Source organism: Delphinus delphis, chromosome 21 (assembly GCF_949987515.2).
Source record: "Delphinus delphis chromosome 21, mDelDel1.2, whole genome shotgun sequence".
Taxonomy (NCBI): domain Eukaryota; kingdom Metazoa; phylum Chordata; class Mammalia; order Artiodactyla; family Delphinidae; genus Delphinus; species Delphinus delphis.
This window is the reverse complement of record NC_082703.1, coordinates 18616127-18635272: the sequence shown is the minus strand read 5'-3', so window position 1 is coordinate 18635272 and position 19146 is coordinate 18616127. Positions and strand designations below refer to the sequence as shown.

Genomic DNA, 19146 nt, shown 5'->3' with positions numbered 1-19146 from the left:
TCAAAAATATACTTAGCCCATTGTTTTCCCCTTGACAAGGATAAGCATAGGAGGGGAAGTATGTCACTGCAAACAGACTAGCTTTATGGCAAGGAACTCATATTTTTCCCTCTGAGAAAGATTTTCCCTCTAGGGGAAATTCTTCTTCAGAGGCAATAACTAAACTTTTATTAGGGTCGCCATAATAAGTTAGATGCTAGGGATACAACAGTTATAGCAAGGTGTGGCCTTTGCCTTCAAGAATCCTATTCTAAACAAAATAGCATGGACAAAAGGAAGCAGTTGGAGAGAGACATGTAAAAACAAGTCAAGTGATAATTCCATCTCACCTGGCACAGTGCCTGGAGCATAGCAGGCATGCAAACAGTGTTTACTGAGTGAATGAATGCTATATTTGTTTGTAAACATAGTATGGGATCACAGTGGAGGAAATAATTAATTTTGTCTTGAGAGGTCACCTGGAAAAATTTAGTTTTTATATTTAATTACATATGGTTTAATGTAGATTAAATTGAAATATAATACATGAAACAATATGTAATTAAATTTATGTTGTCTTTAATTTCCCTTTTAATATTTATTTTCATTTCTTCCCCAAAACATTGCCTTGATGTGGCAGCTGTATTTTATTTTCCCACAGCATGTGGCACAGTGCTGAGCAGATAGCCAATAATCAATAAATGCTTGTTGATGCCACGATTCTGTAGGACTGCTTCTGTTTAGTGCAGCTGTCTCCTCTTCTGTCAACCTGGCAGGAGACCTGTCCTCTCCTGCCAGGTTGACCTAATGTTCCTTTGCAGAAGCACACGACTTAGGAACAAATAAGTCACAGCCATGTTTAGGAGTGAGAGTGGTGTTCACTGGAGAAAGCCAAGTAGCAGGGCCTCTATACCTCTGTGCAGCCTGTGTCCCTATATATATGTATATATATATATATATATATATATATATATATATATATATATAACAGGTGTATATGTATATAGAAAGGAAGGCCATGCAGAATACAGGTTGGGGGTCACGGGCTTTCAAGGTGGAAAGCCCTCAGCCCAATTGCTGGGTCTTCAGTGACTTAAGCTCTCTGATCTATCCATTTGTATGATGAGGATAATAGTAGTTGCCTTATAGAGTTATTTGAGGATTAAATAAGATGCTTATAAAATGCATAGCCTAGGACAGTGCTAGTGTATGTAATAAAAAAATACATCAGCCAGAAGTAAAGTTGTGTGAAGTAAAATTATATGGTTTTATCTAGGAGACTCTTTATTACTCTCTGTACTGCACAAATTTCACATATTTAAGAAATTCACATTATATCTTGCAGTGCTTCCCAAGATGCCCATGCATGCTATTTGTCCCTGAATTGAAGTAGTGCCCCTCTCATTCTGTAACTTTTTTTTTTTTTGGCCCCAGAAGGACTGAGAACTACCTATTTTGTTAGCATAGACTGGAAAAAAAAATTTTCTATTAAGTCCCTAAATCCTTGCTTTTCAAACTTTGCTGTACATTGGAATCAGCTGGGAGTCTTTTAAAAATTCTAAGCCCTGACTGCCACCTTTAGACATTTGATTCAATTTCTGGGTGTGGAAATATTTTTAAAGCTCCCCAAGTGATCCCAATGGACAGCAAAGTTTAGGAACCACTTTTTAAATTATGTAAAAATTGAGAAAGAGATACATGAAAAGGACCTAGTGGTCATAGATTTTATAAGAATAAAAATAGGCTGACAAATAATTCAGTTGATTCTGGTTCTTTTTTTAGCAAAAACCATAGGTATCAATTTGTTTGAAGATTATGCAGGTATTTCTGCCCTTCTAGGCTCCCTAGCTTCTAAAATTTATGAAAATTCACCACTGGCAGCATACAGAAGTTATTTTGAGGATGAACAAAATTTTTCATCAAGATTCATGAATTCAAGACTGATTTAAAAAATAATCTCATGAAGTGGTAAAGTTAATTTTCCTCTAAAACTTTAAAGAGAGATTAAAGTTTTATATTATCTTGGTAGCTGCCTATACATTAAGACACTGAGAAAAATAATACATATCACCTTCTATTTGTTGTAACTTTTTCTTTCTTCCTTTTTGTCAAAATAAAAAGCCTTCCATATACAAAATGAATGACTGTTCATTTAGCACTTATCATATGCTAGGGTGTTTGAAAATATTACATCAAAATGACCACGGTCCTATAAGGTGAGAATTATGATGTCTATTTTATAGATCAGGAGCATTTTATAGTAAGTTGCCTAGGGTCACACAACTAGGAACTGGCTGAGCCAAACTATGAAACCACGTCTTTGTGCTTAAAGAGCCTGTGCCTTTTTCATACTCCCAAGAGCCAGAGTTCCTCTGTTTTTGCTGTGGAACTGGTTCAATTCTATACAAGGTAACAGTGAGCATCCTTCTGTGGGGAGAAGCCTGGGAAAGTCCAGGAGAATTTCCATGGCGACTGTCAGATTAGACACGGCCTGGAGCTGTGTCTGACCTCCTGGATCACATTGAGTCAAGCCAGCATTGGCCTCATGAAAAATTCACAATAAATTAATCTTATGAAATTCTTTTTGTTCTTGCAGTTCTTTCAGTGGGAAAAATGGTGAAGATGATCAGTTTCATCCTTCTCACCACTGTTCTGGTGATGGGCAGGGAAAGCTGGGTAAGCTCATTACAAAAGCTATTGTTTTAAATACCCACTTAGATCTGAATTTTCTTTTATTTTGCAGAAAGTCTATAGTAACTTGTCACTAAAAAAACTTAACTAGGGGGAAAATGAAAAAGCACCTGCCACGTAATAGGCACTTACTAAGTGCTTAAAAAAAAACCTTTAAAGTAAAAATCAGTATTCACACTAAGTAAAATCTTTTTTATTTACTGGGGTTATTTGGGTGGTTGCATAATATTAAGAATTTAAAACTGTCTTTTGAAATTGACCTTGAGCTTTCCAGTATCGGACACTGTCAGTGTAAACTAGACAGATTATTTGAAAGTAATTGCAATGAACTTGTGCCTCTCTCCATTCATGAGTAAAAAGGGAAAAACAATCATTTACTCAAAGTTCTGGGAGAAAGAAAATGCCTAAGTTTTAAATAAGCTTACTAACACTGTATATGTAGTCACATAAAAATTGAACATCCTTGCCCTGTAATCCTTCAGTTATTTTTAAATTGTATAGTCCACTATATTTAACAACATCACAACCAATTTCCCACTATTAGAAAGCAACACAGGATTCCAGATGCCATAAAATGTCTTTGCTGTTCATTTTTTAGAAAGGTATAACTCAGGGGGCTAAGCAAATAACTCGTTCAGAGAGGTTAAATCAAAGAGAGTTGAAGAGAGAGTCTGAAAATAAGAAATAGTCCTAGAGAAACAGCTGGGAGAGCTTCAGTGACTTGGGCCTGGAGACAGGAGGGAGGAGTCCTCTACTATCATTTCTCCATTCTCTTGCTATATGACCTTCAGTTTAGAGGCTGAATTTCTATGTTTACGTTATAGTCCTTCACAGGAAGACAATGTATTTTCCTCTTTCTTTTGCCCCAAACAGAATATCTGAGCATGCTGTTCAGACAGCCTAGCAAAGTGCCCAGAACACAGTATGCCCTCATATTTATGGAATGAATACAAGGTAGCACATAAAGATAGAAACAGGAAGTTATGCAATTATAAATTGGGAAATATGTCTGACTGTATTCAAATGCCTATTTTAGGAAATAATGTATATAAAAGTAGTGTAAGACACTTACATGTTAAAATTCATAATTTCTCAGCAAACATTTATGCTTATCACAGGAGATCATGACATGAGCTGCAAATAGAGTTGTCAAAGTAAAAACAGGAAAAAGGCAAAACTTTGTCTTTTGTCCTTTCTCTTCACTATCCCCTAGTAACTCTCCCAGCGTTGAGTACTTAAGGGTCTTTACTGCAGCTTCTTGGTCTCAGTAGCTCTTCCCAGGAGGCACACCTCTGCAACTCCCCTTCCCAACTCACCACATTTGCTTTAGCTCTGGAGAAATCCACTCAGTCAGATGCCACTGTAGAAGGAAGCTGATAAACTCTTTCACATGCAATATTCTTGGATTATTTGCCTTTTTTAGAGAAAGTAAACAATTTAACTGAAAGACTCAGGCTTCTGCATCCTGTTTTGAAGTAATTAAGGGAAAAACAATAAGTAAGCCAAAAGGTAAAGTGACTCCAGTAGAATTTCCAGAGCAGGTAAATGGGTAAGATACTCAGGGATCTGAGGGTCTAAAGTAGCATCCCTTAGAAAGGTGACCATGTGTCATCAGGTTATGAACATTCAATATATTTTTAAAATGTATCAATACAAAAAGGTCATTCAAAAGCCTTGTTTATTTTAGAGACTGACACACTAGTCACATGTAATGATGCTGTAAAGCACTTTCCTGTTAAGAAAGCACTCAGGCGGTGATATGTAGAGTTTGAGAGTAGGATCCTTGAACTGGATATGAATGCTGACTCCTCTAGCCCCCTGAGAATTTCCTGTTTCCTTGAGAAATTGCAAGTTTCCTCAAGGATGAGTCCCTTCCTACCTCGTGGAATCGTTACGAGGATCAAATGAGACAACCACTCTACAGCTCTTGGTGTAGTCATTCAGATTATTTTATATCATTTTTTAGTTCAAGCACTTTACCGTAAGCCATAATTTCTTATTCTCCAAATAACAAACAGTGTTAGAACTTGCAAACCACTTTCTGGGTAGAATATTATTCTGAAACGGGAGCTGGGGACAAATTTGAATCGTTAATTTATCCAGCTTGTTCGGAGCATTTATTCTTCCTAAGAACGAGATGCACGTTACTCTGCAGGCTCTCGAGAACTGCCTGCATGAGCAGGCGCGGCTCAGAGCCCAGGTGCACCTGCTTGAGACCCGGGTCAAGCAGCAGCGAGTCAAGATCGAGCAGCTTTTGCATGAGAAGGAAGTCCAGTTCCTTGATAAAGGAGAGGAGAATAGCGTCATTGACCTTGGAGGCAAGAGGCAATACGCAGGTCAGAATCTATGTTTCTTATGTGTTTCCATAACTTATATCATACACCCGTGTGCAATGGTGGTGCTAGTAACTTGATCACTTCAGGTTTTGCTAAAGAGCTTTTCCTATGCCAGTAACAAGCAACATGAAGCATTATACCAAATTTAAACGTCTTCTACTCTATTTTACCCCTTTCTCTCTATTATCTCTGCAAGGGACATTTAATAGCATATGCCAATTATCTGAGGATCCCAATAGTTTAATTAGAGATCATGACAATGGATTGTTTAAATGTCAGTGTGCAAATGGCAGATTATATTTGTGAAATTTTACAGTTTTTTATTTGTGTACTGTACCTTGCTTCATTTCATTTATACAATTTTCCCTTCTGAAACTCTGACATGCCTTAGGATAGTAAGTAAGGTAATAGAATAAAAGGGCAGGTCAGGAAAAAGAATCGGAGTTATTTAGGAAAATAAATCATTTTCCTATTATTTATGTTTTATGTGTATATTTTACAGTTTGGTCATTTTCCCTTTGATTAGGCCAGGTTTCCCCCCAGAAACTAAATGATCTTAAACTGCTAACGTATTGCACTTATCCCTACACATGTCCTGTTCCCTACAGAAAAGTATTCACCTGATTTCCTCCAGCCAACTTTAAAATAAACAAATAATAGTTGTCACAAATGAGAATGACATCTGGAATGCTTTGTTCTTATATACTATAGTATGTCTACTGTACTGCCATGATATATTGTAATTTCTCTGTTTATGAGCCTATCTTTGTCAATTATTAACTGGATACTTTATAAGGTCTGGGATGATGTTTCATGCACTCTTTCCTCCTTATTTCCCATCAGAGTCCTTGGAACATGCTAGAGCCTCATATTTATGAATGAAAGCACGGTAGTACATAGAAATAGGAATAGCAAGATAAGCAATTATAAATTGGGAAATATATCTGACTATAATTGAGAACCTGTAGAGGCTAATGAGATGCCAAGCTGATGAGAATAAAAACATCTTTATTTTATGTTTCTAAATATACTCATCAGTGTTAGATATGAGTTGTGAGAATCTTAGAACGTATGCTTCAATAAAATGCTCCCTTTTTCTCTTTTTACTGCGATCCTAATCTCTCTTTGCTCAGTCTCTGCCCTGAGTTCCTGACTCTGTTGTTCAGCAACTTGATCCTTTGCCCTTGATCCTTGGAGTCCAACTGCCTTCCCCACTTTAGGGGACAGAAGGAGACCAGAGCCACTGTCCTGCAGAGTGGGGCTGGATATGGAGCGAGGATGGCGTGTGGCTCTGAAGCATGGAACAAAGAGGAACCAAGGACCGCTTGGGTAAAAACAGGCTTGAGAAACAAGGGACGGTCTGAAGCCACCACAGGGGCAGAGAACCAGGAACTGGAACCTAAGTGGAGAATTACTGGGAAGATTAAGCAAGACAGTGAAAGAAGACTCAGGAAAGCAATTGAACAGGAAGCAGAATCAGTAGTGATTTCTTGAAGACAGTGATTCTCATGAGAATCACCTGGTGACCTTTTAAAATGCTGATGGCTTGTCACAGTTTCAGGGACACTGGCAGAAGACAAGAGACTCCAGGGTCAGAGACATGAGCTTCATGTTTGCACCAATGTGTCCAGCCTGCAAATACCAAGGAAGCGGTGTGGAATAATCCAGGTGGAAGATGTGCAGGCAGTGGGCTAGGTCACAGCTGAGGAACCCTGAGCTTAGGAAACCTCAATCTTTTATAATAGGTTACAAGCAAATCTGCCCAGCCTTTGTACCTCAGAGGAAGCAAACAAACCCGCCATCTGCTCTGGTGCAGCCACTATCTCTATCTGCCCAAAGCTGTTCACTATAGAAACATCCTTGAAAAAAACAGTCCAGAACACAAGCTCTGTGTGCAAAATGTGCAGAAATGCAAGTGACCCATGGGAAATTATAAACAGTGCCTGAGCTCCAATCCAGGCCAATTAAATGATAATCCCTACAGGGTTGAAAAGGAGTGCTTTCCCTGTTGGGTGTGGATGACCAGATCAGGCTTCTTACCAAATTTCTTCCTACAGGCTGAAAAAGTCCAAGATTCCCTGAGGTCACAAAGCAAAGGCTTTATTTCTTTTCAGGTAGGAGGTGGGGTCCTGTACCAGTTTGGTACTCTTTTTTTTTTTTTCCTGCCGCACTGTGCAGCATGTGGGATCTCAGTTCCCAGACCAGGGATCTCAGTTCCCCAACCAGTGATTGAACCTGTGCCCCCTGCAGTGGAAGCCCATAGTCGTAACCACTGGACCGCCAGGGAAGTTCCCAGTTTGGTACTCTTTTTATTGGGTGTTTGGGACCTGGTTGTAATATGTTTAGGTATCCAACAAGGAGGCTTCAGGTACCTATCCTGAGACTGCAGTAAATGTCAATAAGACACAGATTAGAGGGTAAGATCTCACTGGGTTAATTTGGTCAATCATTGTGGATGACAGGATTGATTCACAGAGAAGTGGGTAATCAGAATAGTCAAAAAGCCATTTGATTGATTACTCTGTCTTATGGGCTGAATCATGTTCCCCCAAAATATGTATGTTGAAGCCCTAACCCTCAGTACCTATGAATGTGACTGTACTTGGCGGTAGGGCCCTTAAAGAGGTGCTTAAGTCAAAAGGAGGCCATTAGGATGGGCCTTAATTCAATCTGACTGGTATCCTTATAAGAAGAGGAAGTTTGGACACACAGAGAAACACCAGGGATGTGTGTGCACAGAGGGAAGACCATGTGAGGACACAGCAAGAAGTCAGCCAAGAACAGAGGGTTCAGAGAAAACCAAACCTGCTGACACCTTAATCTTGGACTTCCGAGCCCAATAACTGTGAGAAAATAAATTTCTATTATTTAAGCTACACAATTTGTGGTATTTTGTTCCGGCAGACCTAGCAAGCTAATATACCTTACATTGCCTTAGATATCAGCTTCTGGCTTGGGAAGGTAGTACTTTTATAAAGAAAAATTACTAGAGGTGTCCTTTCATCAGGGCTTGTCAGGGCTCTGGGCCAACCGGTGACCACTCTGTCATTGATTCACTAGAGGATATCTTAGCTGAGAGATCTGTAGTTTGTTCAGAACCTGATTGACCTGTGGAATGTCAGTGAGGTCAGAGATGTAAGGGGCTGAGAGCCATGATTGCTCTGGAACGGAGTGTTCCTGGTGGAGGAGTGAAGCATGTTTGGGGTAAATTCCTCAGTGGTGAGGCAGGTAGATGAGTTGGCAGGGGTTATTGTGAGGTAGCTTCCTAGGCTATCTATTCCATTTGATCAAGGAGGGAGTGGACAGTCAGATTTTCACATCGCTTCCTAAATCCAGGAGACATGTTCCGTGTCAGTCAAGATCATGTGTCTTTAAATGCCTGATGGGGGATGATCTTTTTGATGAACAGATGGTCAGTGACTGGTACAAATGAGGAAGCCCTTTCAAGGAATAAAATGTGCCGTCTTCAAAAGATTGTCTACCATCATCAAGATAATGTACTTTCCAGGAGATGTTGCTCAATGAAAGATGTAATCCAGTGTGTTCCTCCCACAGGGGCACTTGAGGATCAACAGAGGATGCTGGAAGAACACTGCAACCAATAGGGCAGTGGAGGGTGCCTTCCTGGACAGGGCCTGGGGTGTGCATGGCTTAGGCACCTGCTCTCTGCCGGAAAGTAGTGAATCAGACCTGCCATCCTCACAGTTTCTCATCTCCTTCTACCAAGCACGGGATGGGGAGAAATGAGGTTGCCATTCTGAGATATGCTCATAGATTTAAAGAGACATTACAGTTACTAATTCTAAACATTGAAAAGACATGGGTACTGGACCTCTTCCAAGTCTAACACAACAGATCTGCCTGAGACCTAAAATCATTCCATTATAGCGCCTGGTCAAAAGCTGCATCCACCAGAAGTAGCAGCCAACTGGCCCCATTCACTGCCCAAGTCTGTGGTCAGCTAGTGGCCATATTATGACGGGGCTATCAAGCATTGGCTTAATTCTTCTAAGAAGCCCAGTTCAATCTGGAGCCACGGGCGCCTAGACAGCGGCGAAGTAGGAATAGCATGTGTGCTTCCCCTGCCAAGTGTAAAAGCAGACAGGCAACCCATGAAACTGGCATGTTCTGACATAACCAACTCTAAAGAAGAAACACTGGAAGGATCGCTGTTGCCAGTGAATTTTCCTAGAGGAATAGCAGAGGCTGTTATAGAAACAAAGTAGATTACACAACGACTCTGGGCTCCATCATAATGGCCTGGATCTGCCCTCTGTGGATGTCCCTGCCCTTAGTCACCCAAACACATATAACAGTCTATTTTAAAGCAAGGTTAAGTCTTGCCTATTGTTTGGAGAATGGATTGTAGCACTACTAACAATGGTCTTCAGGCAATTTGTTTAACTTCTCTATGCCTCAATTTTCTCAGTTGTAAAATGGGGATAATCACGGTATCTAATTTAGAGAATTTTGAGAATTAAATGAATAAATACATGTAAAACAATGAGAACAGTGCCTGGCACACAGTAAGTACTCATAAATATAGCTATCATTATATTTTTTATGTTTCAAAGATAAATTGTTACACAATAAACAAGATACAAAACTACCAGGGATCCTGACAAAAATGAAAAGATTTATCTATATCTACCGTATCTATTTCTTGCCTACCCCAATTTCCTTGGGGAGAATGGATATAAAGTCTTTGCCATTTAAATTTGACATAACTTCCAGCATGACCTTGAATTTGCTGCTGTCACCCTCAGCCCCTGTTGTTCTCTCTCCTGTAGCCCCCCAGGTCAGAAGAGGGGTCAGGGCTGGGGCAGGGAGGTCAGAGAAAGCAGCCATCAAAACCCCCAAGTGCATAATCAAAGCTAGGGAAAAGAGAAGAGTGGGAGTGGTACAAGAATAGGAGAGAGAAGAGGTTGTAAGCGCCAAGGAGAGTCTTTGATTCCAGGGATGACGCCGCCTCTAGACCACAGGGGCTCAAAGTAGAATGATAAGGAGTTAAAAGTATCTTTGGGGGCTTCCTTGGTGGCGCAGTGGTTGGGAGTCCGCCTGCCGATGCAGGGGACGCGGGTTCGTGCCCCGGTCTGGGAAGATCCCACATGCTGCGGAGCGGCTGGGCCCGTGAGCCATGGCCGCTGAGCCTGCGCGTCCGGAGCCTGTGCTCCGCAACGGGAGGGGCCGCAACAGTGAGAGGCCCGCGAACCGCAAAAAAAGAAAAAAAAAAAAAGTATCTCTGGTGTTGGAGAGGATTGCCTGGCAGAGAGATCACTGGTATTATGAGTGTACTGGCTTTGTGGAGGCTGCACAGGTATGGGATCAGAAGTGTATACGGTGGAGCTAGAATTCTGACCTTAACTGTTTTCATGCTTCTCTTTTGCATGTTACAGTCCAGGTACAGTAACTGACTTCAGTTTCTCAACAGCACCCTGCTCTCCTGAGCCCTTGGAACTTTACATTAGCCATTATCTCTGTCTGGAGCATCTTCCCTACTCAATCCTGTCCCCTGGGCTGACTCCTATTATTCATCCTTCGGACCCCAGTTTAGCCCTTCAGGAAACTTCCTGACCCTCAAGACTGAATTAGGCATCACTTCCATGTACTCCAAAAGCACCTTTTACTTTTCTTTCTTTTTTTTTTTTTAAAGATTTATTTATTATTTATTTATTTTTGGCTGCATCGGGTCTCAGTTGTGGCATGCGGAATCTTCGTTGAGGCATGCAGGATCTTTTGTTGTGGCGTGCGGGCTCTTCACTGTGGTGTGCAGGCTTCTCTGTAGTTGTGGCACGCGGGCTCCAGGGCTCATGAGCTCTGTAGTTTGCGGCACGCGGGCTCTCTAGTTAGGCGTGCGAGCTCAATAGTTGTGGCGCGCGGGCTTAGTGGCCCCGCGGCATGTGGGATCTTAGTTCCCTGACCAGGGATAAAACCTGCGTCCCCTGCGTTGGAAGGTGGATTCTTTACCACTGGACCACCAGGGAAGTCCCTACTTTTCCGTCTCAGCACTTATCATGGAGTATTGTCACTGCATGCTTAGTTGTCTATCTCCTGCTAAACTGTCTAGGTACTGGTATCTTTAGCATCTAATGTGATGATTGGCATATTGTGAATGTTCAATATATATTTTAAAAATTTAATTGGTGGAACAAATCAGATGGAAAAAAAAAGAGAGGGCAGATTCTTCAAATGTACTCATGGAGTAAAACAAGATATTTATTTGAATAACAACTCAGAGGAAAGTAACAGGTTGGTCTGCAAAGGATATGTGATTCCAAAAGTAGAAACAAAACTTATCTCAAGGGCAAGAAACTGATCAGTGTAAGAGAAGAAGTACCAGGGAATTCCCTGGCGGTCCAGTAGTTAGGACTCGGCACTTTCACTGCCATGGCCTGACCCGATCCCTGGTCAGGGAGCTATGATCCCACAAGCTGCATGGTGCGGCTGTAAAAAAAAAAAAAAAAAAAAAAGTACCATTATTCCAAATACCAAACCAAGCTCCAGCGTGTCTATTTAAACAATCTAAGTGGGTTGTCAACACAGATTCAAGTGTCAGATAATGGCAGGAGGCAGGCAGTTGGGTGTTTGTTACAGGGACTGTGCAACCAGTCCTGGGAAGAGTGAGGTTTAAGCACTAAAACTCTCACCCCTGTGTTGAGAGTGCTGGGAGCAGAACTTAAGAACTTAGGAAACTTAGGAAACAAGGAGTAAGGCAAGAAATCAGTTACTAGGAAATTGAAATACCAAGGACAGCGCAGAACTGACTGTATAAGTAGGAGTTGGGTAGAAGAGTCATAGGGACAGGGTCTAGACAAACTATTATAGTGTGTGTGTGTGTGTGTGTGTGTGTGTGTGTTATAAAATTATAGCATGTATAATATGATAGATAATAGACATTCTAGATGACTGTTTCTGGGTATAACAGCTAAAAAAATTACAGAAGTCAGTAGATCTGTTTTTATTATGATGTGTTTATGATGGTGTGTTTATGATGATGCAAGCATGAAGGAGAAGGAGGAATAAACTATGAAATATAAATCCAGTTCAATTGTATTTTATTTTTCAGCATATAGGAAAATAGTACTAGAGAGCCTACCAAGGACAAACACTCAATAAATGAAATATATAATAAGACATAAATTCTAAGAAAATATATAATATATTTACATAATATATATTATATAAAATATATAAAAATTTGCTCACACCAAAGTGTATGTTTTTGGTCTCCTTAAATTAAAAAATTAAATATACATGTATATGCTCTGTAGAAATAAATTTCTTTGTTCTTATTTACAAGTTACTGTATTATTACTAAATCATTTTCTGAATTCTAATTCATCTCATAGTAGAAAATGCCTAATTACATACAACCTAGCAATTTTTGAAAACAATGCACAAAGCACATGATTTTTTATTTTTTGCAAAGACAGGTACAAAGTTTATTATTAGAGACACAGCATACATGTGGGAGAGCACACAGAGAAACAGTTTATTTATTTAAGACAGAAGCGAGGCAGAAATACCCAGAGAGAAAGGGTGTGGGTGTCCTCCCTAATGAGGAGCGCAGTAAAGAGGGGGTCAAATCATGTATATAGGGCAGTTCTTCCAGGTCTTTGTTTACCTTTGGCCAGTTATCTTGTTTCTTTTTTCACACCTGACCTGCCCTAGAAATCTCTCCAACCTGCATGCACATCTTTTTGCCAAGATGGATTTCAGTGCAGAGGCCTGTGGGAGATTTGACAACGTTTGTTATGGGGTTGTGCCCCTCCCTTTTTGACCCCTGAGGAGCTTTTCTGCACATATGCAGTTGGGGAGGTAGTAGATGTGGTCATCTTATCTCTTTACTCTAGCAGAGCTCAGCTCCTGCCCTAACTTTGTCTTTGGAGTGTCAGGGAAAACAAAGCTCCAATTTACTCCGCTGGACAAACTCCAGCTGTCCAGCCCAGGGCCCCATCTACCTCCTATCTCAGTATCTTTTGTTTTTTTTGAATTTTATTTTATTTTTTATACAGCAGGTTCTTATTAGTCATCCATTTTATACACATCAGTGTATACACGTCAATCCCAGTCCCCCAATTCATCACACCACCACCATTTTTATACAACATATAATTAAATGTATTTTTTTAATCTTTTGGGTGTGATTGAATTATGTGCCTACATTAAAAGATGGTAGTACCAAATTCACACTAATTGGTGACAATCATAGCAGCCTTTGGTATCACATCTGTTCAGCCAAGACCGCTAGTTTAACCACGCCCACTTCTGCAGGAGCCCCCAGTCTTTATGAGACAGTCTCTCAAGGCAGTATGTGCAGTGGTTATTGTAGAGTCCAAATCCTGCTTTCAAAGTCCAGTTGCCCTTGCTAGCCATGGCCTTTGCGCAAGTTACTTGACCTCTATGTGCCTCATATTCCTCATCTGTAACATGGAAGTGATAAGAATACCTATCTCTTTGTTGTAAAGATCAAATGAGTTGGACTTTCCTGGTGGTGCAGTGGTTGAGAGTCCGCCTGCCGATGCAGGGGACACGGGTTTGTGCCCCGGTCCGGGATGATCCCACATGCCGTGGAGCGGCTGGGCCCGTGAGCCATGGCCGCTGAGCCTGCGCGTCCGGAGCCTGTGCTCCGCAACGGGAGAGGCCACAACAGTGAGAGGCCCGCGTCCCGCAAAAAAAAAAAAAAAGAATCCGCCTGCCAACGCAGGGGACACGGGTTCGATCCCTGGTCTGGGAAGATCCCACATGCCATGGAGCAACTAAGCCCGTGCGCCACAACTACTGATCCTGTGCTCTAGAGCCCATGAGCCACAGCTACTGAGCCTGCGCACCTCTTGTTGCTCTGCAAACAAGAGAAGCCACCGCAAGAAGAAGCCCGCACACCAGAACAAAGTAGCCCCCGCTTGCTGCAACTAGAGAAAGCTCATGTGCAGCAACGAAGACCCAACGCAGCCAAAAATAAAAATTTTTTAAAAAGAGCAAATGAGTTAATACATGTAACATGATTACAAAAGCATTTAGCATTTAGCTCAATGAATGTCAGCTATCTATCTACATTATTATATCTTCTCTCCCTTGTTTTCAGAGGAAAGAGCCCACCAACCCTCCCCTACAAGAATATTGCAACTTCCTCTCTCTCCTCTTAAGTTTTATCTTATGTTGCGTGGGGGTAAGGATGGCAGTGGTAGGGCCAGTTCTGGCATTCCCCAGCATGCTCTGTGGCGTGGTGGCTGAGTTCACGCTGGCCTTTCTTTGAGTTTAGAATGTGGGGTACTTAGTGCCTTTGGTTCTCAGCTTTGGGCTCAGCCACCATTCTGGGACAAGAGGAAAAAGCTCATTTGGCAGGCTGTCATGTCACTTTTTGAAGCTTCAACATTCAGCCTTCCAAAATGGCTTGCTTTCTGCATGATCAGAGAAAGTGTTCACCTCACCCAGTTTAACACAGTGTTTATCAAACAGAGGGCAGGTATCCTTGGCCTCACTCTAGCATTATGTAAGTATCCAAAAATTCTTTTTTTTTTTTTAAACTCCCATGAACACAGAGCTCTTTAGCCCTTCTCCTGCCCTTCTCCTGCCTATTCTTGGGGGCATTGAGTGTGTCGAAACATTTTGAAAATCATAGTTTTAAATATTTAGCTAATACTTTAAACACTACCTTGCTTGAACTTTCTATCACAGTGTAAGTCACATTTCCCCCAGGCAGGCTCCTTAACTTATTTGCATAAGCAATTGAGCTACTGGCACTTTTTTGATGTTTATTTATTTGTTGCAGTTTTGTTTTTGTTTTTTCAGTTGAAATCCTTCCTCTGGATCTTAAGTTGTGTTTGGCATTTTCCTCTGGGAAGAAAAAAAAATTTTTAAAAACTTAAACTCAGAGTTGGCATAAAATAAAAACAAATAGAAAATGTTGGCTGAAAACTCCATATTCACAGAGTTTTCCAGAGGCAACTGTTATAGCTAATCATTTTCATATTTGCTTGGAAAATAGTCTGGAACTTGTGAGTCTTTACTATTCAGCTCTTTGGTAGGTAATTAAATGTAAGCAAAGAGCTCCTTTCCTAACAACGTTAAAATCTGCTTACTTTAATGAAAAATATTGTGTGATATACTTGATCACGGATGTAAGCTTTTGAATAACATTGAACTAATTTTAGATAATCATTTTCCCATTGTTTTTCTGCTTGTTTAATTGCCAAAACAGGATTTTTTAAAAATAATCCAGCATGTATAAAGAACACTTGGGCTTCTGAATCTCAAAAATAAATATATGAATAAAGCCTAAATTGTTAGAAAAATGAACATTACACCAAAGCAGTAGTATATGATTGGTCTCAACCTGATAAGGGTTTTTAGAAAGTGATGAAGGTTCTTTATTTTCATTTCTCTTTTGGTTCCTATTGGCTATTCAATCTATTTAATGTGGAGTATATTTTATTTGTAACAAAATTGTTGTAGACAATTTGGCATCAAAACAATGAAAGTGAAGAAAGAACTTAAAATATGCTAAAAGAATGGAATTATCCAATCAGGAAGAGAAATTTTTTATTGGGTACAATTTAACATAAAACATTATATTAGTTTCTGGTGTACGACATAAGGATTTGATATTTGTATGTATTGTGAAATAATCACCACGGTAAGTCTAGTTAACATCCATTGCCATACGTAGTTACAGAATTGTAGAAAATGTTTTTTTCCTTAAAAAGGAAGGAAATAAAATGATAAGGGTAAAATTTGAAAGTTTGTGATGTTAAATTATGATATTTTTATTCAAAAGTCTGTGACTGGGTGTCCTTGAAACTATCTCTTTACAGTGGCCACGAATTCAACTACCCTAAAACATAGCTTCCTGGGCGTCTAAACAACAGTGAGTCCATACTTGCCATATTCTCGAAGTCAGTACAGATCTGCCTAGATACGACCCAATAGATATTAATTTATCCCACGCTCAAGTGGTTTAAGAAACAGATATTACTTTTTGGTGACAAACTGGTAGCTATGTTTGCTTCAGGGGTCAAAGAAATACCATAGCAAAGGAGACTGTGGGGACAAAAGTAGAATCTTGCAGTTTTCAGCAAAAACATCTAAGAATGCATGGACTGTTATAAATTTCAGTGTGTTAGTAAAAAATCTGATGAGACTGGGAGGTTATAAGAATCTAACCAGAAGATTACTATTTTGAGTTCACTTCCAGATGTTCAGAATGATTTATAATGCTCTAAGTCAGGATAATCTATATTAAATTATTTGTTTGGTGTTATATTTCTACTTTCATTTTAGTGTCACAGGAGAGAAAATTTCCTCTGTTCTGTCTGATAAAGCTATAAGTTTCACTTAAATATACTGTGCTTAACTGAAACATATACTTTTAATTGTTTTCTACAAGAATCAGAAATGAAAAACCAGATACATATTTCACTGTTTTATTTTTTCCATGATCATATCAAGAAGGCAGATGCTAGTGAAATACTAGGAAAAGAAATAAATAAGAATTTCCTAATAGCCACTGGAAGATTCAGATTCAGTTTTAAACAGCTGCTTATCTACATCATGTATTTATCTGTCTCCATTAGTATTGAGTAATCTCATTCAGAGGCTCCCTTTAAAAAAAAGAGACAGATAACAAATACTACATTACCTTGTTTTCCAAACAGATTGTTCAGAGATTTTCAATGATGGGTATAAGCAGAGTGGATTTTACCAAATCAAACCTCTCCAGAGCCCAGCAGAATTCTCTGTTTATTGTGACATGTCCGATGGAGGAGGGTGGACTGTAATTCAGAGACGATCTGATGGCAGTGAGAACTTTAACAGGTGTGTTAATTATGACATAAGGATTTATCTGGAGTAGGAAATGTGAGGTTTACAATAGGTTAAGCCTTTTTATTATATCCTGAAGTGTATTAATTAGACAGAATTTCATTCTCTCTTAATAATAATAAAATACATTAGCTAATCAAGAAAATATTGGGGGTAGGGATGGAGGTGCACACCTTGGGTACTGCAAAGGTCCATTTGGATTTTGCTAAAGTCAGCTTTCACTTTAATTTTTTAGAGACTGGAATGACTATGAAAATGGCTTTGGAAATTTTGTCCAAAAAAATGGTGAATATTGGCTGGGTAATAGAAATCTTCACTTATTGACTACACAAGGTAAAGTTTGCCTAATAACAACTTCATCTGAAATACAATAAAAAGAACACAAATATTTTTCACTAAATCATAGACAATAGAACTAATTCAGTAACTACTATGGTTTGCAGATGGCAATGATTGCTTTTGGGCAATAATTCCCTTTGTAAAACGTGGCTGCTTGCACCTGGGTTGTGGGAGGGAGATTTCTCATATATTTTTGTTCTGTTCCTTGGAAGGAAAGCTAATGTTATAATCATTCTTTTTAAATGCCTTGAATGCCTCAAAATATATATATTGTATCAGTTATCTGTTGGCACAATAAAACTGTGTAACAAGACATAAATTTAGTGGCTTAAAACAACAACTGTTTCTTATTTCTCACAGATCTACAGGTTGGCTGGGTGGCTTTGCTGATCAGGGCTGGGCTCTGCTAATATTGGCTCAGCTTGCTCATGGGTTGGTGATCAACTTCCTGGTCACCTGGAGGCTGGCTGTTCTAGACTAGCCTTGGATAGAATGCTTCAGCTCACTCCATTTGCTCTCTCATCTTCCAGCTGGCTAGTCTGGACCTGCTCTTGAAGCAGAGGCAGAGTTCCAAGAGAGACAGTGGAAGCACATAACGTTCTTGAGACCCAGACTCAGAAATGGCACACAGTCATTTTCAGTGCCTTCTGTTGGTGAAAGCAAGTCACAGGACCAACTCAGCTGTAAGGGGAAAGGAAATAGACTTAATGGGAGGAGTTACGAAGTCTCATTGCAAAGGGAAGGGTGAAGAATTGAGGAATTATGGCAGTTTTTTGGAATCAAATACCACAATATACTAAATATTTTTGTTCCCATTCGATTTCCAAATTTTATTTTGAAAAATTTCCAAGACACAGCAAAACTGGAAAAAGTTTCAACCTACCACCGAGATTTTACATTAACATTTTAATCCCGTATCTATCCATCTATCCATCTATCAATCTATTTTTTTGGACATATTTCAAAGTAAATTGTGTACATCTGTAAAAGTTCCCCTATATGCTTTTGCATGGATATCTTTAACTAGAGTTCAATATTTGTCTGAAATATCACGAGTTTAATAATACGTTTTCCAAGCTTCTCTTTCCCATGTTCTTTTGCTCCAATCCTTTACCTTCCTTACCTTAGTTGCTATCTCAGATTATAGTCAGTTCCACTCAAATCTGATTCTTAATGTTTCATAAAAGACAACTGTATTGCTCAGGAAAACATGCTAAATCACACTGGCAATACACTAAATGTAAGAGCAAGGGTTTATTTTTTCCAAATAAGTTAAGGAAAGTGATTGGTGCTTCTATATTCATAATAGTATGATCATAATTATAGAGATCTTTGAGACACCAGAATAGTAACTCAGAGAGGATGGATAATCCTAGACGTCTAATGCTTTCTTTGTATATTCTTCTTGTGATCAGTGCTCTCTAAATTTCAATGTATTTATTATCCCACTTTTAAGTGTTTTATGATAGATATATAACATTTATCATACCAGCTTCTGTTTCTTTCACACATTAATATGCATCTGATTTCTTGTTGAAACTATGAAAACCCCAAGAAGTAACCTTTGGCTCCTTCTAAACATACAAAATTCAAAGTTATTATTTTTCAAATTATTATTAAGTGTTTATTTGCCCAGATGCGCTTTGCCAAAACACCTGCTTCCCCTTCAGGTTTTGATTGGTGTTTCAGGCTGGCTACTCTCATGGTAGCAAAAATGTATTGATCAGTTCCAGGCGTCACAACTGCATATCACATCATCCCAAGGAAAAACAGTGCCTTTGACCTTGCATTTCTTAATTATGAGAGCCTTTAAGGCTAAGGAGTTGCCTCTGAAAATAGCTTTATCCCCATTATACAAATTTTGGCTGAAGTGTTTGCAATAAAGTTAATTTAGAAATGGTCTGTAATGCAATTAAGTTAATTTAGAAATGGTCTGTAATTGAACTTTTATTTACTCATTGACCAAAGAGATATTTAGATG

The 19146-nt window shown here is 39.4% G+C and overlaps 1 protein-coding gene across 1 annotated transcript in view; it reads left to right on the top strand.

Annotated features, from left to right (window-relative positions):
• FGL1 (fibrinogen like 1) overlaps positions 1 to 19146 on the top strand; it is a 33634-nt gene that overhangs the window by 8394 nt on the left and 6094 nt on the right. The window contains exons 2-5 of the mRNA XM_060001478.1: positions 2576 to 2655; positions 4826 to 5006; positions 16661 to 16820; positions 17062 to 17159. Coding sequence (XP_059857461.1) covers positions 2593 to 2655; positions 4826 to 5006; positions 16661 to 16820; positions 17062 to 17159 — 502 coding nt within the window. The 5' untranslated portion in view covers positions 2576 to 2592. The remainder of the gene's footprint in view (positions 1 to 2575; positions 2656 to 4825; positions 5007 to 16660; positions 16821 to 17061; positions 17160 to 19146) is intronic.